Source organism: Bos mutus, chromosome X (assembly GCF_027580195.1).
Source record: "Bos mutus isolate GX-2022 chromosome X, NWIPB_WYAK_1.1, whole genome shotgun sequence".
Classification (NCBI taxonomy): domain Eukaryota; kingdom Metazoa; phylum Chordata; class Mammalia; order Artiodactyla; family Bovidae; genus Bos; species Bos mutus.
Window position 1 is genome coordinate 48,494,725 of NC_091646.1, and position 22,889 is coordinate 48,517,613.

General features: G+C 43.7%; 1 protein-coding gene across 1 annotated transcript in view; it reads left to right on the plus strand.

Moving 5' to 3' along the window:
* Positions 1 to 856: 856 nt before the first annotated feature.
* The window catches only part of SRPX2 (sushi repeat containing protein X-linked 2), a 29,842-nt gene continuing 7,809 nt past the window's right edge, over positions 857 to 22,889 (plus strand). Inside the window, exons 1-7 of the mRNA XM_005888596.3 lie at positions 857 to 1,209; positions 2,913 to 3,145; positions 7,882 to 7,962; positions 19,144 to 19,335; positions 21,785 to 21,961; positions 22,233 to 22,359; positions 22,519 to 22,640. Of these exons, the coding sequence (XP_005888658.1) occupies positions 3,064 to 3,145; positions 7,882 to 7,962; positions 19,144 to 19,335; positions 21,785 to 21,961; positions 22,233 to 22,359; positions 22,519 to 22,640 (781 nt within the window). The 5' untranslated portion in view covers positions 857 to 1,209; positions 2,913 to 3,063. The remainder of the gene's footprint in view (positions 1,210 to 2,912; positions 3,146 to 7,881; positions 7,963 to 19,143; positions 19,336 to 21,784; positions 21,962 to 22,232; positions 22,360 to 22,518; positions 22,641 to 22,889) is intronic.

The following is a 22,889-nucleotide window of genomic DNA, read 5'->3' on the forward strand; positions in this document are numbered from 1 at the left end:
CTTTAACACAGTAAATGCTTGATAAATTTATTGAATGAATGAGGCCAAGACCATGCTTTTAGCTACTTTATAAAATGATCACACTGTAAACACTCCGTACATAGTCATGATCAGTGGATGAAAAATGAAACAGGCTTGCTACTGAACTTTGTATTATTTTAAGTACAATTCTTCTCTTCATAACTGAGAAGGGGTTACCAATTTGCTTACATACACAAGGAATAAATTCTTTCTACAGCATCTAAAACAATTTCTTCCAGGACCACTGCATTTCGAAGTTGGAAATGCAACTCTGAGGGGAGGGAAAGTACCAGGAGCAGATATGTCCCATGGTAGAACAGTCTCATTATCAGACACTAAAATGAAGAAAGCTTGCTTGATGAGGAGAAACATGGCCCTCCATCAGAGATCTGTGAGAAACAGCTTAGCAATGGCTTTAACCTTGCCATGCACAGAGAGATCATTTCAATTCATGTAAACAACCTCCCCCTAAAGCATCTGTGAGTATGCTTTCTCTCTGCTCTTATTACAGGAAGTCAGTTTGATCCTGAAGGCTGGAAGCACATGGTATATTTTGTCAACAACACAATCTTATCAGAAACTGAAGTCCATTGGAATTAGGTCATCAGAGATAATTTCAAAGTGGGTCTGACCCTGTGCATATGGATGGCAGGGCAACTTGGGGATGGTGAGTACTAAGGAATTACAGGCGAAATCTCCAGGGAATTTCAAAATCGGCTCCACTCCTCCCCTCTCCTGAGAGTTTGTGGAATTCGTTTTCATTCAATCCTGATGTCATAAAAAAAAAAAAAAAAATGTTCTTCACTGCGCCACATCTCTGGAGGCCCTTTAGCCAGCCTGTTAGTCATTACTATACTCATGGGCTTGAGGCCAGCGCCACTCACACTCTCCTCTGCTCAGCAGCAGACGGGCTGAGCTCCTCTTATCCTTGCATTCCTTCTCCTCCATTTCTCTAAAATCTTTCTCTGAGGGAGGAACAGCTATAGCTTTGGGGCTACTATAGCTTTAAGGAAACTTTTGGCAGATGCCAATGTCCTAACATCTGGGCAGTGTTAACAGAATCCTGGAGGCCCGGACAGACCAGGAGCCACTCATTCTAGGAATGTTAAAAAGTAGTTTTTCCGACTGATGAGAGGAGCAGAGAGGAAGGAGAAAGAGAAGAGAGAGTACAAAAAACCCGTACATCAGGTAAGATCTGCTGCTTCACCCCTCCACTCCATACCATACCACCCCATCTCTCAACCCGAGGGAGTAACGAGACCCAGGACTTAGGCAACATGGCTCGGGGATTGGGGGGTGCGGGAAGAAGTTCTTTTATGAAATTGGACCATATGCTGCTTTCCATTTGAGCTGTGACCTGGCTGCAGACACAGGTTCCCACTACTTTCCCTGCCCACAGCAGAGGGATGGCCGACCCCATGACAGTCAAGTTTTCAGTTTGAGATTGGCGAGAAAGGTGGGTAGGGAAGGGGTCACAGACTCAGAGCACTGGGTCTGCAAAGGAAAGCTCCTGCTCCCAAACCAAGGAACTGGATGGAGGCTGCATGTGGGAGAGGGGGTTGATGATTAGTGCATCTCTCTTTAATCTCCTCTCTCTCGTCTGTTCATTCCCTCTTTCTGCTTTCATCTCTTGTCTTCAGCTCTGGCAGATTATCTTTTCTTGCTGAGATTCCTTCCCACATGTTTCCACTTTCCTTGCCTCCCCTGCTTGCTCTCACTTGTTCTGTATTCTGCTTCCTTGCCACTCTCAAGACAGAATCTGAAGCTAGGTAGCAATGAATTGGAAAATGAATTTCTGCCATTCTTGGACTTCTTGTATCCCTTAGGGATGCTGGTCAGAATCTGCCATCTTTTTGTTCCTCCATTTCTGGGACTGACCCTCCCCTGAGCATGGTGTTTCATTGAAAGCCTGTGGGTGAATGGGTTCTTGCTGAGAAATCCAGCGGCCAGTTTACAGCAATGGGCAGCAAGTTTTAATACTGTCGTTTATGAAGTATTTGCCTACTGGAAGCCACAAAACTCTCATCCTATTAGAGTCCCATTAGAGAGTCCCTCACTCATTAGAGTGAGGACAGGATGGGAAGTGAGAGGGCAGTGGGAGGTTGCTTACCCTCTCCTCACGTACCTTAGTATGTTCTTTCCACCCTTACTGACTTCCTGCTGGCTCAGCAGGATAAAACTAGAAAGTTAGGCTGGACTTGAAAGCCGGAAGCCACTACCAAACCGCTAAGCCTCGAAATCCAAAGCTAAGAACTGAGCCAGGGTATAGTCACTGCCTGAGAGACTAGAGAAAGAAGACATCCAGTCCTGTTCAAGATGGAATTGGTAATATAGTATCTAATATATATGGATTGCTTCCCTATGTGTCAGGCAATAATCCACACTATAATGTAAATTCTATTTTTGTGCCCATTTTATAGATAAGGAAACTGAGGCTAAGAGAAGGTAAGGAATTTGTCCAAAGCTCCATAACTAATAGGGACAGAAATGGATACATATCCAGATCTATGTAACTCCAGAGTTCAAGTTCTTAGTCTGTATATGCTAACACTTTCTCAGATTCGTGGTTAGGAAGCACTAGTTCAGTGAATGAAACCATCACCTGGGACATTTAGATTGCAGGTTTCTCTCTTGGTTCTATATGATTTAATGTTGGCCCTTTCCTCGTCTTGAGATCTCAATGTCCCTCTCTGTAATTTAGGCCATGGAACACTGGCATCAGATATCACCAGGATCAATTGAGAATTGGTTGTTTTCTGTCCTCTTCCTCCTGAGAGGAAAAGACCAGAATTCACAAATAGAGTCTTATTATCCTAAAAGTGGGAGATCCTTCCAAAGGGGACAATATAACAGGTATTTGTTAATTTAAAAATCTCTCTTCTTCCTCGTAGATCCTGCATTTCTGCTTCCTCTCACTTTTGGAAGTTCATTGATGCCTGATTTCTGAAAGTCATCCTCCTTTGCCTTGGTGCTTCTGGCCACATACCTCTATTCTTGTCTCCCTAACCTCCCTTCCCATCCCTCCCCACCACCTTTTCAAGGATGGCCATTCAACTAACTCGAAGAGGAGCTCTCTCTCTGCTGCTCTTCCTCACTCCAGCAGTGATGCCAACATGGTATGCAGGTATGTCATAGGAACTGTAGCCCATTATTTCCAGGAAGGGCAGGGCTTAGACCAAGTCTTAGAGAAGGGAAGGTTAGACTGAAATAGGAGGCACTTAGATACAGAGAAGAACTATCCTCAATAAAGAAGATGATTAAACATTGAGGCAGGCTACGGAGGGAGGCTTTTGAGGCAAACTAATAGATTTTTGAAAACAGGCTGCACCAGCATAAAAGTGAGTTTGGTCAATATATTCTTGTAGTTTATTTGCACAACACAGGGAATATAGCAAATATTTTATAATCACTAAAAATGGAGTATAATCTTTAAAAATTGTGAACCACTATATTGTGCACTAGTAATTTATGTAATACTATATACATGAACTATACTATACATGCTGCAGTCCAGGGGGTCGCAAAGAGTTGGACACGACTGAGTGAACAACAACAGCCACATACTTGAACTATACTTCATAAATATAAATAAATATTAAAAATGTGGCTTGTTAACATGGCTTTTGAGGCCATTATCTTACCTGCTTTTCCATTTTCTCTCTCTTTCTCTCTCCCCTCCCAGACATTATTTATAGGATGAGATTTTTATAACTCCTTTCTGATAAAGATTGCTAATGATAATTCAGACCACATTCTCTTGAACAGGAATCCCTCAGTTTCTTCTGGCTTGTTTCTTACTTTGGAAAGGATGGGGATTTCTAGATCCCTGAATGTGTTTCATCCTTTGCCTCTGGGGAGATATAGGGCGCTCAAGAGAACTCATTCAGCGAGGAGGGAAAGGAAGGGGAGGAATGAAGGAAGGATAATGAGGTGCCAGACAGGAGTTTTTGATGGGGCCCAGCTGGCATTCCAAGTGCTAATAATATTCTGTGGTCAGCACTGTCTGCCTTCATGGGGGCTGGGGGGAGCAGGGGGAGGAGACAGGCCCAACTAATGGAGTTAGAAAAACATCCAGAGATGAGTAAATAACAAACTGCTTCCATCACAGCTGCAGTCATCGTAGCTAAAATTTTCCACATGCCCTTAGCTCCTGGTGGAAGCCTCTGGCAGAAGCTCTGTTTGGAACAGCTGCATCAAGTTTTCAAACAAATATGCGAACTTCTTCCCCTGTTTGGCTTAACTTGGCTTTGTAGGGGGTGAAGCATGAGGGCTGACACTGAGGCAAAGATGTTCAAATCAAGCCCTTGGCAGAGCACACACTGTTTGGGGTTAAAGGAGCCCAAGTCTCCAGAATATATGTGCAGCTATCGTCCCCAAACTCTCCCTAGCTTCAGTTCAAGTACATGAGACCAAAATCCAGCCAAAGACCATGAGTGTAGGCTAGATGAGTGAAGCCTGATTCTGAATCACTATAAGAAACCCCAGAGCGCACTGAGGCCTTTACCTTCCCCAGGGTGGAAGCCTGAGCTTTTGGAGTCTTGAGGACAATGCAGTTTTTTAAGACTTGGATTCATTTGAAAGTCTCAAAAGGCCATTTGCAAAGGTGACCATTCCCCACTTTCTATAAGAGTCACCATGCTCATCACTCCTTCTTGGGAGCCCTGGCTAGTGAAGTCTTTGACAGTCCTGCCAACCCGTTCATTCTGTCCTGTTCTTTTCTTAGAAGGCTATGTGATGAGAGATACTTGGGAATTTCCCAATAATCTTTCCCTACATCACTAGCTCAACTGTCTGAGTTTGCTCTGTTCATGTGTTCATTTCTTCACTCAGTAGATATTTAGTGACCACTGTATGCATTCAGGACTGTTTTGTTCATGGCTGTAACCTTGTCCTCCAGTGGGAGTAGTACAAGGAAAGCAGCCATGTATGGATTCTGGGCTAATCAGAAATAGGATCCAGGAATAATCAGCAGGGTGTAGGAAGGGTTAAAAATATAAATCAAGCCAGCAGTGGGTTACAAGTGTGTATTGGCATATCTGTGCAGTTCAGGAAGTCAGACAGCATTTCTTATCATAATCCAAGCATTAGTGTGGATCTTAAAATAGTCATCAACTATCAGTTACATTTCCAACCACACCTTTGTAAAGTGTAGTGCTTTAGAGGGTCTGTTCTATGGATATTGGAGGAACCCAGTAACAGACCACATGGTAACCACCAATCAGCCTACGGGACCAAGGAATGATGCCAAAGCTTCTCCCCACCAGGGCTGAAGAGGGACAGACAGATAGAACAAGGTGGGGAGAGGGGTCCTCTAGTTTCATGTATCACATCTCAGTATCTTAATATTTTCCAAAAATTATCCAAAGACAGGCAAAGATGAGAAATGGAAAGGCTTAAAGCGGTAAGGTGGCCCTGAATTATTCCTGTCACAAAGCAGACTTGGCACTGGGCCAGCCAGCTTTGTACCCTGGTGAAGACTGTAATTATCTGACTGAGTCTTCACCTCAGCTTTTCCACATCCCTTGTAATTCTGGAATGATATGAAATGTTTGGTGGCCTTCGATCCCACACACACAGAGTTTAAAAAGCTGAATTGCAATAAAGATTTTGGATTTTTATTTCTGTTGGATGCTGTCCAAAACTTTCCCCTACAACCATCTTTAGTGCAGTGTCTGAGTTTGGCATCAAGGGGATCAAACTACCCTGGGCTGGAATGCCCACTCTGCCCCTTACTTGCTGGGAAACCTCGAGCTAGTTCCTGAACTCCTCTGAGCCTGTTACCTCATCTGTATTTGAAAGCAATAAGGGTGTCTACCTCACTGAGATGTCAGGGTGATCTAATGAGATGACACATGTAATGGGCTAAACCCAGAGTAGGTGCTGAGTGATGTTAAGAGTCATTGTTGTTATTGTGGTGGTCGTTATCCAGTCATAGGCCTTGGACACTCCTGTCTGCTCTTTTGGTAAACAGAGGCTTGCTCCCATGCTGGGAATTTGTTCACAGGCAAGCTCTGAAACAGGAGTATGGGGACCAAATCCTTTAGAAAATCACACATATCTGGCCTCCTGTTTATAGGCATTGTAAGGCTTTGATACTAAACTGAAACAGCTGACAAGAATTCTGTCCACCCTGCCACCTCCCTCCACCACAAAGAAACCACCCAGGTGGGAAGAGGGAGCAAGGGAGAGGAGGCCTAAGGAGAAATAAAGGAAAGCCAGGAGAGAACTGAAAAGGGAAACCAGAAAAAAATAAAGGGAAGGAGAAAATATGAACTCTTTCCTCTGGAATGAGGGCAAACCAATTAGGCCATGATTTCATAAGACAAACTTTCAATTTGATTCATTCCCTTGTTCATCAAGTTGGACTAGTTTCCCAACACCCACCCCTCACCCCCAGTCTAGGCCCGTGGGGAACGGAGGAGCCTCATCATCTACCCTCTGCTCCACCCATTAGTGCAGGGGGCCCCGTGTCTCTGCCCAGAGAGGAGACAGGGTAAGCTTGTGGTCAGAGTGTTTACACAGGCCAAAGGGCTCTGGTGCTAAAACCCAGCCTTGTCCCAGAAGCACACTCTCTCCTGGAAATGAAGAATTGTCTCTGACTCCAGCATGGCTGGCTGCTCTATTAATGTGTGTGCTTTAGGCACACAGTGAGGCTGGAAAGAGAGTTTCCGGAAACTTCCCTCCAGAAAGGACCAAGTTGTATTCCAATTAGTATGCATGACCCATTTCCTGCTGTCTGGTGGAACACACTGTTTAGTCTCCCAGACAGCCGCAGACTGGCCTCCACAGGGACTGGACCACTTAACAGAACGGGGGTGGACCCAGAATGTTCTCTAGTTCAGCACCTCCCTACTAAGGCTCCTGCTGATCACAGTGACTGAATATTTCTGCAAACCAGGGCAAACTGTTCAGGCAGTGAAACTCCCCTTGCCTCTTAAGCCCTCCCTCTTTGCCCTGGCATGCCACCCCTGGCCCTGGCAATCAATTTAAATTGAAATTGTAAGATTTCCTATCACCATATGGCTCTATGTGTGTGTTTTTTTTTTAAAGCTTCCTGCATAGAATTATCCTTAATACACAGTTGATCCAAAAAAAAAAAAAACAAGTGAAATTCGCTCAGTCATGTCCAACTCTTTGCAACCCCATGGACTATATAGCAAAAGGCTGGTGCCCTGTGGGCTGGTGGGAGCTTGAGGAATTGTTTCCCTCTGATGACTGTAAGAAGGCCCATCATTAATGGAAAGACCCTTGCTAAGGTTCTGTATTTTTGCCTCCTATCTGGGACAACAGTCCATCCTCAGAACTCAGTCATCAGTGTCTCACCAAGACTCCTGTGTTGCATCAGGGAAATGGATCATTTCTAGTCCAAATGGGCAGGATGGGTGGATGGTCAAGAAGGTTGATTTTTTTTTTTTTAATGGAGTCTTCTAATGCTACCAGTAGCCACCTGACCCCCTGGACTATAGCCCACCAGGCTCCTCCATCCATGGGATTGTCCAGACAAAAATACTGGAGTGGGTTGCCATTCCCTTCTCCAGTGGATCTTCCCAATCCAGGGATCAAACCCGGGTCTTCTGCACTGCAAGCAAATTCTTTACCGCTTGAGCCACCAAGGAAGCCCAGTAAGCTGCCCACCCCTCCCCCACCATTAGCTCACCATCTATGCACCTGAGGTGTGGAGGTTTGCCCACATTAGTTGTGCTGCTTCACAGCATAGGATTTTTCCCACTAAATAGCCACCTCATTCTCCACCCATGGAGTGTCACGCCCTCATAAAGGGACCAAGCTGGAAAGCAGAAAAGGTTGGAAAGGACTTGCATCAGAGACCAATATGTTATCTTGATATTTTCTTCATTCTAGGCTCAGGCTACTACCCAGATGAAAGCTACAATGAAGTCTATGCTGAAGAGGTCCCACAGACTCCCATCCTAGACTACAAAGGTAATCCTCACTGCTTCTCAGGCTTAGGAAAGGCCTTTTCTGTCCTAATTCCTAGGCCCTGTCTGATGCATCCTCACCCAGCTTGGCTCATTTGTATCAAAGCTGCAGTTCAGGGAATCAAGGGCTGTGGTTTCCATCCATGAATCTTGTTACTGACTTGCTGCATGATCCAACCTCTCTAGCATTAAGATTGCCCTTCTATCACTAAGTATGGACTGAGTACCTACAGTATGCCTAATTCTGTGTAAGGAAAGCCTTGGGTGCTACAAAGGTAAAGTTTTGTCCCCCTCAAGAAGCTTACATTCTCCTAAGGGATATGAGTGAGGGGGCAATAAAATTAGCAGGTGTAGGGCAAGGAAGCATGAAACTCTGTGCTACCAGTAAACACAATAGGAATTAAGAAAAAGAAGTCATGGGAGGGGTCATGAAGGATGATGTTTAGACTAGACCTTGAATGATGGGTAGATTTCGAGAAGTAGAACAGAGACAGGAGGGCATTCAGCAAAGCATATGGCCACAGGTAGAGAGAGAAGAACAAACGTGTAAGAGGAAGGCACTGGGAAGAATCCAGTCTGACTGGAGGATATGGGATATGGAGGGAGTTGTAGGAAGTAAAGTTGAATATAAACAGTGAGACCAAATTAGGAAAGGCTCCACAATCTAGGTGATGGTAGTTTAGTCACTAAGTCATGTCAGACTCTTTTGTGACCCCCATGGACTGTAGCCCTCCAGGTTCCTCTTGCCACGTAATTCTTCAGGCAAGAACACTGAAGTGTGTTGCCATTTCCTTCTCCAGGGGATCTTCCTGACCCAGGGATTGAACCCATGTCTCCTGCATTGGCAGGCAGATTTTCTTTACCACTGAGTCACCTGGGAAGCCCGCCATGATCTAGAGACCCTTCTAAAGAGAGGCTGAATAGTGGTTCCTGCTTTAGAAGGAGAGTTAGACCACATGATTTCTACTATCCTTTCCATTTCTAAGATTCTTAGTTTCTGTGCTTTGCAAGCCATGTTGAGGAGTTTGGCTGTTGTGATAAGAGTTATAGGGAGTCGTTATATGTTTTTGCATAGGGGAGCGGCATGGTAAATAGTAATTTCAGAATATCAACCTCATTATTGTGGGCAGAAAGTAGGAGTTCAGGAGGTGTAGACCCTGGGTCAGGGAGATTCTCCAGGAACCAGTAACAGTGATGTTGGTTAGAGATGATTGATGCTAGTTGAAAAGAAATGAAGAGCAAGGATGAATCCCAGAGATGTTTTAAAGAAAGAGATGATAAGACCTAGTACAGATTTGATGTACCAAGAGGTTAAGAAACAAAGGACTCTCTGAAAGCATCCAGTCTGGCACCTGGGAGAACTGTAAGACCCTTCTCAGAGAGACAAGGTTAGAAAAGAAAAGTGGTTTGTACCCTATAGGCAGTGGGGAGAAGAACGATGGAGCTTCGTGGGTCAGAGTCATTAACTTAGATGGATGAGCTATCTGAGAGAGCAGGGGGCCAACATCAGAGCCTTAGAGGTCATCTGCATATGTGCGCAGGAAAAGGGGAACCAACAAGGGAAAAAGAGCTCATTAGTGGTCAGCCATGTAGGAGGAGATTGGGGTAGCATCTAATATATTACAAAAGCCACAGGAGAAGAGAATTTTAAGGGAGAGGAAGGAATAAGATATCTGTGTCAAATATTGGAAAGAAACAAATTGAGGGTATTACAAACAATATATTTGGCAAGAAGAAGGTAAATGGTAACGTTTGAGAAAACAGTTTCAATAGAGAAATGATGAGAGGTTGGAGTTCCTCTCTGCTCCTTTCTAGCTACCTTCTTTCTACCTATCTTCTTACTCTGCCAAATGGTCTAGACCTACTGCCTCTCTGTCTTAGCACCTGCCAACCCCCAAACTCCCTACAGTCTCTTGCCTTCTCATCCACAGATCTCCATGCTGAGACAACAGCCCTTAAAGGTCAATGACAATCCTCTTCCAAAGCCCAAATCATATGGCCCCTTTTTGAGCTCAGCCTCCACATCTCTCAGCAACAGTGAACACATCTATCTCTTCTCACCCCACCCCCATCCTTGGACTCCATGACATTTCACTATTATGATCATGGCTGAGGCCAATAAAGGAGATGGGCTCTCTAGCAGTGACAGGAGGGAGAGTGAGGCATTGATCTGAACTTCAATTGATCATGATCTGTCTCCTGAGCTCCCAGACTACACCTCTAATTGCTGCTAGACACTTCCATTTGGAGATATTTAAAACTAAATTCTTTCATCTTCCCTGAAAAAGGTTTGACATCTGGCCTTCACACTTTTGATAATGGTACCATCATCCTCTTCAAAATACCTTAATGTGACCTTTAACAGCCCCCATCACCTTTAATAGCCCCCCTTTCTTCATCACCTCTCACCAATCATTCACCAAGAATTGTCATTTCTTTATTAATCCCAGTGATTAAACTTTTATTACCTTACACATGGATAATGACAACTGCCTCCTAATTGGATTATCTGACTCATGTTTCTCCCTTCCCCAAACCTACTGACCCACTGTGATTATTTCTAATAGAATTTGGTCTCAGTCTAGATAGTCTGACAACACATTATCCCTTCTCCACACATGAAATCTATGACTAGCCAGATTAATAGAGCTCTGTTTCCTGACAGTTTGGGTCCACACTGAGCTTTCCCTCATTTATTCATTCTTTCATTCATTAATTCAGCGACTATTTATTGAGTACCTACCATATACGTCTTCTGATATAAATTTTTATTATCTGGATCACTCATTTGGCATTCGTTATATACTGCCTCTTTGGTTTACTTTTCATTACTCTCAACCAAATAGTTCTCTATTTAACAGAAGGTGCCACGTATGACACTCCCATAGAGCTATGTCAAAAGTAGATGCTCAAGAAATGTGTACTGGCTGGTTGGAATTCTGGGAGCAAAAGCCAGATTGTAGTAGATCATAAATGGGAGACATAGACAGGAAAAAGCAACAGATGCAGAAGGTACTTTCAAGGGGTCCAACAGCCCTGTGATTAATATTAATCTGCCTCATTGGTTATTTTTAAATGTGTATAAAGCCATTTAGAAAAATATAAGCCACATGGTGGCCTTTGGTCTTGGGGATAAAGTGTCTCATGGCTATCTTTGGGACTTAGTCTCGGGACATAAAACTAATTTGGTAAGGTTATGGATTTCAGCCTTCCAGGCTCCTCCATCCATGGGATTTTCCAGGCAAGAGTACTGGAGTGGGGTGCCATTGCCTTCTCCGTATCTATGTTGAGGCGGGAGGGGCTGCCAGGAAGGTACAACCTGAAGTTCCAGCATTCCTTGTAAGGTCTTGTGATCTCATAATCAACAGCTCTGCCACTGTGGTGCTTAAAAGACTTTCTGTAACTTGAGGCAGGCACCTCCACATGGCAGCCCTGTGTTGTTCCATGAAATGGGATGAACCAGTGGTTCAAACACAGACACTGACACAGGGAATGTCATTCCCATTCCCAGGGCTAGATATGTTTTACACATGCATCTTCATTTGACTCTCAAAACAATCCTATGAAACTGGTTTATTAGTCCTACTTTACAGATCAGGAAACAGCTCTGCTGCTGCTGCTGCTAAGTCGCTCCAGTCGTGTCCGACTCTGTGCGACCCCATAGACGGCAGCCCACCAGGCTCCCCCGTCTCTGGGATTCTCCAGGCAAGACCACTGGAGTGGGGTGCCATTGGGAAGTTCAATTTAGAGCATCACGGAGCTCAGGAGTGGCAGGGCAGGAATTCAAGTGCAGGAATGTCTGACTTCAAAGCCATGCCCATTCTATCTCTTCCATCGGAAATGTAGCCCATTGTGGGTTTTTTGTTTTGTTTTTTAAAAGGATGTTTAAAAAAAAAATAAAAGTTAACCAATAAAAAGCACATCATTATTTTAGAGCAAACTGCCCACATACTTTGGTACCATTTTCACTAATCTTGAACTTCCTTTCCTTCTCTTAAACTGACTCCTAGCTTGGAGTCAAAAACGCTTCTCTGAGGTATGTCCCAATCCTCTGGGCTACCACTTGCTCCCAGATTGCTACATCACTGGGCAAGCTGGTAACTGCCTGTGTTATCTGATGATAATCATGAAGAAGGTGCTTTCAATCATGTTGTCAGCACACCATTTTCTTTATAATCTCTAGAAAGAGATAGGTGAATTGCAGAGGCCACAGGCCTGAATTCAGATCCCAGCTCTTCTACCTTCCAGCAATTTTGACCCTGGACAGACACATATTATGCGCCAGTCACTGTGCTATGTATTTTATAAATATTATTTAATTTAAATACTTTTCATGCTTGCTCTCCAGTTGTTGACAAGACCTCTGAAACACATTATTAAGTTTATTTTAAAAAGCGCTGGTGGGAACAGTGGACGTACTCTATGTGATAAAGAGGAAGAGAAAATAAGACTCACTTTATATGTGTAAAGAAACTATTAACAGTAGTTCCCGATAGGGGGACTAAGTAGGGATAGGTTGGGGAGCAGGCATGGAAGGGAGAATTTAACTGTATAACTTTTTATACTTTGGGGATTTTGAACCAGGTGGTTATATTACGTATTCAAAAATGTAAATCTATACTTCAAAAGAGCAGAGCTTTACATGCTGCAATGACAGATACTGTGGTTAGAAAAAATGGGTTTTAGAGCCAGACAAATCTTGGATTCACATCCAGCTCTGCCCCTTACTTGCTTCTGGTTTGGGGCAAGTTACTCCCTCATCTGTAAAAGTGATAAACACCCACGCACCTTTTCAGGGCTGTTGGGAGAACTATGTGAGATGATGGATGGAAAAATGAAATTATAAAGCATCATGCCTAGCACACTGTAGCTACTCCATAATGACTAACACTTTTCCTACCACATTCTTAGTTTCAGTTTCCCATCAACATTCTTTGGGTACATTTGTTCAGCCAGTTTGAATCTCCATGACTGTACTGTCACCTCTCCTGTGTTCAGCCCATCCACGTTAATGGTATGAAGGGCATTGTCTCATGCCTCACTTACTTCCACATAATGTTCCCACCATTTCCCCTGTTCTACCAGTCTGGTGACCACACCCAAAAAGAAAATGAGGTTAGCCTTGAATTACTTATTCTCGAGGTCACTTGGAGATCACGTTTCTCTTCCTAACTGCTCATAAGCCTGTGTTTAATTCTAAAACATTTTGCTATCAGTGCTATCAGTCTTGCCAAGCAGCATAGTTGAAATTTACTAACAGAGTACATCTTAAGTGTTCTCACTACCAAAAAATAATGGTAACTATGTAGGTGATGGATGTGTTTATGAACAGATTTGAAATAATCATTGAAGTAATCATTTAACATTGAAGTTAATCGTTGAAGTAATCATTTAACAATGTATACATATATTAAAACATCATATTCTTCACCTTGCTGCATGCATGCTCATTTGTGTCCAACTCTTTGCAACCCCACGGACTGTAACCCACCAGGCCCCTCTGTTCATGGGTTTCTGCAGGCAAGAATACTGGAGTGGGTTGCCATTTCCTACTCCAGGGGATCTTCCTGACCCAGGAATCAAACCTCAGTCTCCTGTGTTTGCAGACAGATTCTTTACCACTGAGCCACCTGGGAAGCCCATTGTTCACCTTAACTATTTACAATTTATGTGTCAATTATACCTCAATAAATCTGGGGAAAATGAAAAATGGGATAGTAAATTTGCTCTTTCCAGCCTTCCAACATGGTCATTTTTTCCTTTTGGTAAACTGTCATGCTTTATAGTTCTTTATTTTATTTTATAGTTCTTCATATATGTCAAATATAATTGACATACAACACTGTATAAGTTTAAGGCATACAGCACAAGTTTAGTGAGCATCTATCATCTCATATAAATATATCATTAAAGAAATAGGAAAAAATATTTTCCTTTTAATGAAAAGTCTTAGGATTTACTCTCTTAACAACTTTCATGTATGACACACAGCAGTGTCGATTATATTCATCATGTCGTACATTACATCCCTAGTACTTATTTATCTTATAACTAAGAGTTTGTACTTTTGACCACCTTCATACAACCCCTTTCCCCTCTTCCCCTGCCTCTGGTAAACCATAAATCTAACAGGTTCTCTTTATGCCAGTATTCCTTCAGGCCAGCAAATCTGAGTTTATTTATAACAGCTGCTGCCGCTGCTGCTGCTAAGTTGCTTCAGTCGTGTCTGACTCTGTGCGACCCCATAGACGGCAGACCACCAGGCTCCCCCATCCCTGGAATTCTCCAGGCAAGAATACTGGAGTGGGTCGCCATTTCCTTCTCCAATGCATGAAAGTGAAAATTGAAAGTGAAGTCGCTCAGTCCTGTCCGACTCCTAGCGACCCCATGGACTGCAGCCTACCAGGCTCCTCCGTCCATGGCATTTTCCAGGCAAGAGTACTGGAGTGGGTTGCCATTGCCTTCTCCATTTATAAAAGCTAGACCCTCTATTACTGTCTCAGCATTTACCCTGAGGTTTATATTTCCCTTTACTATGCTTGCTTATTCTACCCATTCCAATTTTATGTGTATTTTTCTTGACCAAATATGGGTGAAAAATAGAACAGGAGTGATTGTTGAGGTCCCAGCCTCGAATGTAAAGTCTTAATCATATGTGTTGTGACCATATAATCAACAGCCCTGGAACTGTAGTGCTTAAGAGACTTTCTGTCATTTGGAGATGGTTTCTCCAGGTGGCAACTGTGTGTCACAGCCACAGGCTCAAAAATAGCACTGGAAGCTACAAGCCTGTTGTGGCTTAAAGGCTAGTTTTCTCACTGTCATCTGTTATCATTCTCCAGCTGCCCTCAGACAGAGGCTCTAACTTTCTTTGTTCCTTTGGTTCCTCGTGAGCTTTTTTCAAAGCCCCCCACTTTTTGTCTCTTAGGATTTTGGGACCAAATGAGCTCATATGGGGCTTTAGCTTTCCCAACCCCAGGCTAAGAAAGCTCTCTCATCCCACGTACCCATCCTTGGGCAGGTGGCCCTCTGCTTGTTTATATGTTCCCCTTTCAAGTCTTAACCCACTGAAGAGTCATTATTTGTGTAGCCAGTGAGGTGTTTTTATGATGCTTTTATGATCTAATGACCCTATTACCTTTTGTGTTCAGTACTGCACTGGGATTAGACTTTCCTTCCTAAACAGCCTACTTTGATATGCAGTCCCTGCCTCTCTCTAGCTTACATCTTTGTGTTATTTTTAAACAATTATTAAAAGTATACATCCTATAAAATTCAATTTTTGGTGTACAGTTCTATGAATTTTGACAAATGCGTAGAGTCAGGTCACCAATGCCACAGTACCAAAAATTTGCCAAGGGCTGCCCCTTGAGGGTATCCCCACCCCTATCCCTGATCTCTGGCAACCCCTGATCTTTGCCAATATTTCTGCCTTATCCAGAATGTCACATGCATGGAATCATAGTCTGCAGTCTTCTGATTCTGACTTCTTTCATTTCACAAACTGCACTGGAGATTTGTCCAATTTGTTGGATGTATCAGCACTGCCTTCTTATGTATGGATAAACCATGCCTAGTTTAAACGTTCACCTTTGGAAGGATATTTGAGCTGTTTCCAAGATTTGACAATTATGAATATAGATATTTTAAACATTTGTGTACAGGATTCTGTATGAACATGGATTTTTATTTCACTTTCAGTTCAGTCACTCAGTCATGTCTGACTCTTTGCAACCCCATGGAGTGCGGCACGCCAGGACTCCCTGTCCATCACCAACTCCCGGAGTTTACACAAACTCATGTCCATTGAGTCGGTGATGCCATCCAACCATCTCATCCTCTGTAGTCCCCTTCTCCTCCCACCTCCAATCTTTCCCAGCATCAGGGTCTTTTCCAATGAGTCAGTTCTTAACATCAGGTTGCCAAAGTATTGGAGTTTCAGCTTCAACATCAGTCCTTTCAATGAATATTCAGGACTGATTTCCTTGAGAATGGACTGACTAGATCTCCTTGCAGTCCAAGGGACTCTCAAGAGTCTTCTCCAACATCACAGTTCAAAAGCATCAATTCTTCAGTGCTCAGCTTTCTTTATAGTCCAACTCTCACATCCATACATGACCACTGGAAAAACCATAGCCTTGACTAGACGGACCTTTGTTGACAAAGTAATGTCTCTGCTTTTTAATATGCTGTCTAGGTTGCTCATAACTTTCCTTCCAAGGAGTAAGCATCTTTTAATTTCATGGCTGCAGTCACCATCTGCAGTGTTTTTGGATCCCCCCAAAATAAAGTCAGCCACTGTTTCCACTGTTTCCCCATCTATTTGCCATGAGGTGATGGGACTGGATGCCATGATCTTAGTTTTCTGAATGTTGAGCTTTAAGCCAACTTTTCACTCTCCTCTTTCACTTTCATTAAGAGGCTCTTTAGTTCTTGTTCACTTTCTGCCATGAGGGTGGTGTTATCTGACGTTAGTGATATTTCTCCCCACAATCTTGATTCCAGCTTGTGCTTCATCCAGCCCAGCATTCCTCATGATGTACTCTGCATGTAACTTAAATAAGCAGGGTGACAATATATAGCCTTCATGTAATACTTTCCTGATTTGGAACCAGTCTGTTGTTCCGTGTCCAGTTCTAACTGTTGCTTCCTGACCTGCATACAGATTTCTCAAGAGGCAGGTCAGGTGGTCTGGTATTCCCATCTCTTGAAGAATTTTCCACAGTTTATTGTGATCCACATAGTCAAAGGCTTTGGCATGGTCAATAAAGCAGAAACAGATGTTTTTCTGGAACTCTTTTGCTTTTTCACTTGGGTATATACTAAAGTGGGATTGTAGAGTCACATGGCAATTTTATATTTAATATTTTTAAGAAATTACCAAATAATTTCCTGAAGTTGCTTCATCTCAGGAATGTATGAAACTTCTAGTTTTCCCCCATCTTCATCAACACTTAGTATTACCAGAGTTTTTTAGGTTTAGTCATCCTAATGGGTATATAATGATATCTTTTTGTAGTCTTAATTTGCATTTCTCTAATGACTAGTGATGCTAAACATATTTTCATGTACTTATTTGCCATCACTATATCCTCTTCAGTGGCATGTCCTTTCATATCTTTTGCTCATGCTCTGACTGGATTGTTTGCTATTTTTATTGTTGAGTTTTCCAAGTTCTTTAAATATTCTAGATACTAGTCCTTTGTCTTATATATGGTTTGCAAATTTTTAGCCCCAGTTTGTGGTTTGTCTTTCATTTATCACCAGTGCTTCCCACAGAACAAAAGTTTTTAATTTTGACAAGGTTCAATTTCTTGATTTTTTTTATTTTATGCATTGTGCTTTTGGTATCATGTCTAAGACCACTTTGTGTGTGCATGCTAAGTCGCTTCAATCATGTCTGACTCTTTGTGGTCCTATGGATTGTAGCCTGCCAGGCTCCTCTGTCTGTGGGATTCTCCAGGCAAGAATATTGGAATGGGTTGCTATGCCCTTCTCCAGGGGATCTTCCTGACCCAGTGATCAAAGCTGTGTCTCTTATGTCTCCTGTATTGTGAAAGGTTGTTGCTGAGCTGTGAAATACGTCAGGATTCTTGGCCTCTGGAGAAGAGAAATTCAATCTGGGGCCAGTGATGAGGCTTGATTGCTCAGAGCTTTTGTGTAACAAAGTTTTATTAAAGTATAAAGGAGATAGACAAAGCTTCTGACATAGACATCAGAAGGGGGCAGAAAGAGTGCCCTCTTGCTAGTCTTTAGCTTCTGACATAGACATCAGAAGGGGGCAGAAAGAGTGCCCTCTTGCTAGTCTTTAGCCAGATGTTTTGTGTCTGTTAGAAAGCTATTAATCAGATAGAGACACTTCAAGGCTAAGGGAGTTTCACCAGTACTCTCTCCCACAGTATGCATTTTTGAGATGGGATGGCACAAGGTGTGTCATATCCCAGCCATAAAACGATTTATATGAACACTGGTTTGTTGACCTATTATCAGTCCAAGGTTTGAGAAAAGAAAAAAGTTAGTCTTTGGTGGAACCATTTTGAAGAAAGGCAAATTCCAAAACAAATACATCGTTTCATTAACATAGCTTAAGAAAAACATCTCCATAAGAAAAATGCATTGGTTAGCTCAAGGCTTGAGAAAAGTTAAGTTCAGGTGGAACCAGGTGTCTTTTAAACTTGCAGCCTATTTCCTCTGTTTGGAGACCCCTGGCCTTCCTGCCTGTTACCCTCTCAATTGGCAGGTGGGTTCTTTACTAGTAGTGCCACCTGCCCTTTGCTGCTGCTGCTAAGTCGCTTCAGTAGTATCCGACTCTGTGCAACCCCATAGATGGCACCAGGCTCCCCCGTCCCTGGAATTCTCCAGGCAAGAACACTGGAGTGGGTTGCCATTTCCTTCTCCAGTGCATGAAAGTGAAAAGTGAAGGTGAAGTCGCTCAGTCGTGTCCAACTCTTAGGGACCCCATGGACTGCAGCCTACCAGGCTCCTCCACCCATGGGATTTTCCAGGCAAGAGTACTGGAGTGGGGTGCCATTGCCTTCTCCACACCTGCCCTTTGCCTAGTCCTAAATCCTAAAGACTTTTCTATTTTTTTCTAAAAGTTCTATAATTTTACCTTTTTCATTAAAGTTCATGATCCATTTTGAGTTAACTTTTGTTTAAGGTATGAGATACGGGCTTCCCAGGTGGCTCAGTGGTAAAGAATCCACCTGCCAATGCAGGAGACACAGGAGATGCAGGTTCAATCCCTGGGTTGGGAAGATCCCCTGCAGGAGGAGATGGCAACCCACTCGAGTATTCTTGCCTGGAAAATCCCATGGACAGAGGAGCCTGGTGGGCTACAGTCCATGGGGTCACACAGAGTAGGACACGACTTAGAGACTGAGCACCCATACATGCACATGAGACATTTAAGTCGAAGTTCTTTGCTTTGCTTTGCCTCTTTATTTTTGCCTATGGAAGTTCAGTTGCTCCAGCATCATTTGTTCAAAAGACTATTTTTCCTCCATTAAATTGTTTTTGTACCTTTGTCAAAAATAATTTTGCCATATTTGTGTGAATGTGTTTCTGGGCTCTCTGTTCCTTTCCATCAATATATGCATCTGTCCTTCCACCAATACCACACTGTCTTGATTACTGTACTTCTAGCTTACTGTACTTCTAGCGTACTTTTCTTCTATTGCTACAGTCCCCCGATGGTGTTATACATTAAATATCCAGGATGGAGAAGCCACATGCTACTCACCTAGAGGAGGAAATTATCACAGCAGCCTGGGTACTCGCTGTGAGCTTTCTTGTGACCGGGGCTTTCGACTGATTGGACGGAGATCCGTGCAATGCCTGCCAAGCCGCCGTTGGTCTGGAACTGCCTACTGCAGGCGTAAGTGGTGTGCATGTATAGGCTGACATCTGCATGTGAGAGAGGCCAGCCAGCCACCCAGGGTATATGCCTGGAGGTATTACTATGCCCTCTGTCAAGTACAAATTGAAAATTTCCACAGGATCCCAACAGGGCCTTTCCCCATCCTAACATTCTAGCTTATGTTCTCTCCCTGTGACTATGGACCAAACAATAGGGGCATTTAAAGTTGCAACCAGGCTTCTCCAGTGGCTCAGTAATAAAGAACCTGCCTGCCAATGCCAGATACATGGGTTCAATCCCTCAGTTTGGAAGAATCCCTGGAGAAGGAATGGCAACCCACTCCAGTACTCTTGCCTGAAGAATCCCATGGACAGAGGAGCCTGGCGTGCTACAGTCCATGGAGTTGCAAAGAATCTGGCATGACTTAGCGACTGAGCACAGATGCATGCAAGTAGCAACCAGCCCTCAGTCTCAAAGGGCCTAGGAGCGCATGGATTACACCTGGGGCCTGATGTGGACTTGGGCCTTCCTCTGGAACTCTCAAGCATGTGCAGTCTCAGACTCTTTCCCACTTAGGTAAACTAATGTACTTCTTGGCCTAAGGTCTTAGGCCTTGGCGGTGAAGCTAAAAGACATCTTCTAGTCTTCATTTTCTTCTGAAAGTCAAGAAGAACCTCCAAGGCTGGAATGCAGGGATGCTAATACATACATTTCACATCATGTTCACCTCAGCTCCCAAATCCCTACCTCTTATTGAAACCCTACAGCCTACCCTTATTTTGGCAGCTAAGCTTTGCCTGTCCCTACATCCATTGCTGAATGTCATTTGTAGAACACCCATGTGTGCAGGGCCACTTCAAGAGCCATTAATTACCAGACTGATTCTAGACTAACAAATGTGTGCGTGTAAATGGAATGTCAGGGGATGTAGAATGCTGAGCATTCAGAGAGAAATGGGGTTGTTTGGAGAAGATGCTGTGGAATAGAGGAGAAGTTTGGTAGCCAGAAAAAAGGAAGCCACCATTCCCCTCTAGGTGACTATAAGCCATTTGCTATAGGACTAGACCCCATCATTTCCAAAATGAATTTGAATTGACCTTACAAAATTAAAATACATTGACAAATTAACATGAAACCAGTTAAAAGTTTGTGTTGTATGCGTGCTCAGTTGCTCAGTTGTGTCCGACTCTGCGACCCCATGAACTATAGTCTGCCAGGCTCCTCTGTCCATGCAATTTCCCACCAAGAATACTGGAGTGGGATTCCATTTCCTTCTCCAGGTGATCTTTCCAACCCAGGGATCAAACCTATGCCTCTTGAGTCTCTTGCATTGCCAGGCATATTCTTTACCACTGTGCCTGTTTAAACACTGAATCTCACTTTGTACTTCCTCATAAGAGACACATGCAAAACACTTTGAATCTATCATTTTCACTGTTATATAATACTAAGAAAATAAAATCAACAGAATGACAGACCTTTTTTCTTGGCCCTGATTTCAAGAAGGTCGTTGTTGCTTAGGTCTTTATATAAAGGAGGCTGGAAAACATAAAAGGCAATCACCTTCAAGTCTGGTTTGACCAGGAAGCAAAAACAAACATAGTCAATAGAATCTTTAGTCAAAGATCCAATAATGGAAGTTAAGGAGGGTTAGAACTTAGACAACTTAAAGGGACATATGGCCGGCCTACTTCCTTCAGGTGCTGGGTATTTCATACTGGACTTTGCAAGTACAAGCTTACAATCAATTCATGGGAGCTGTTGCCACTTCTGGCACACATAATGCCTAAAGCACATGGACTCGCCTTTAAGCAAATGCCTCCAAAGCTGTCTGCCCCTCCCTACTGGGATTGGCCTGACTTGTACTCTCACCAGCACAGAGGGAGGACCAGTGGGCATGTAAGTGAGCCTCAACTGAGGAGTGCTTGTGGCAGAACCAATATTATATTCAAAAAGGAGTCTTAAATTTGTTCAAGGGCATCTAACATTTGTGGAACAAGAGAAGAAAACTATGAGCTGCTGAGGCCCTAAATAAGCCCAGAGATTTATATGCATTGTCTCTATATTTGGCACAACAATCCTGCTTCATGGTGTACATGTTTTAGTGATGGAGACACTGAGGTGTGGAGAGATGATGTAAGTTGCTCAAGTCACAGAGCTAGTTAAGTGGTGGAGCTGGGATCCAAACTGAGGTGCGTTCCTCAAATCCATGAACTTGGATGAGTAACTTCTTTGAGACCATCTCCCCACCTCCGCCCCTCAAGAGTACTGTTGTACTTCATAATATCAAAATAAGAAAGAAATTAGGAAAAAGAGGCAATCAGGCACAAAAATTTCAGAGCAGTTGGGTATAGGTTTCCCTGTATTTTCTGCTGTCTCTGACATGGTCTTCCCTGGGCTAGATGCCTAGGCATTACTTCCACATAGCCCCAGAGGCCACTCAGCTTGCCTCCTGATTCTCTCTTAGAGATGAGATGCCATGCATTGCCATTCATCACGAGTGGCACCTACACGTGCACAAATGGGGTGCTTCTTGACTCTCGCTGTGACTACAGCTGTTCCAGTGGCTACCACTTGGAAGGTGACCGCAGCCGAATCTGCATGGAAGATGGGCGATGGAGCGGAGGAGAGCCTGTATGTGTAGGTAAATGCTGGTCGCTCCCAGTTGTCCTGCTGCAAAGAGCCAGCCTGGCATTATGTCCACTGCAGAAGGCATTCTCACTAGCTGCAAAAGGTGGCACCCTGGGCACAGGCTTAACAAAGCAATCGCTTCCCTTGGAGTCAGGCCTCACAAGTTTCATTGAGCATCTTGAACTGCATCTTTTACCTACCCAGTGGTGTGGTATTGTTTCATGGGTTCCCTCCAGGGAAGGTAGGGGACCCACAAGTCAGCACTTAATTTCTGACCTTGGCAGACATAGATCCCCCCAAGATCCGTTGTCCTCACTCCCGTGAGAAGATGGCAGAGCCGGAGAAACTGACCGCTCGAGTATACTGGGACCCACCCGTGGTGAAAGATTCTGCTGATGGTACCATCACCAGGTGAGTCACAGATGCCGCCTATGCCTCCTGCCAGCTTCTCCCAGGCACTCAGGTAGCCCACACTGAACCACACAGACTGATGGTACAGTGATGATGTGCCCCAAACCCCAGTTCTAAGAGTTACTTTCCTCAGTGGCTCTCTCACCCTGTCCCATGTAGGTTGACACTTCGGGGCCCTGAGCCTGGCTCTCACTTTCCAGAAGGAGAACACGTGATTCGTTACACTGCTTATGACCGAGCCTACAACCGGGCCAGCTGCAAGTTCATTGTAAAAGTACAAGGTCAGAAAGAAGTTTTCCATTTTGCATTGCTTATTATTTCTGCTCTTCCCTTATCCTCTAGATGCCCATCACAACCCTCTCTTCACTATACCTGAAACAGACACCTCATGCAGATTGGGAGAGGGGAAACTCAAGTTCATGAAATAGGTCATTCAGGAAACCTGTATACACGTATACACACATTTCAGAAACTCTGCCCCCCAACAAGACTTTCTCATTCTCCTAAATCTACATGAAACCCACCAATAT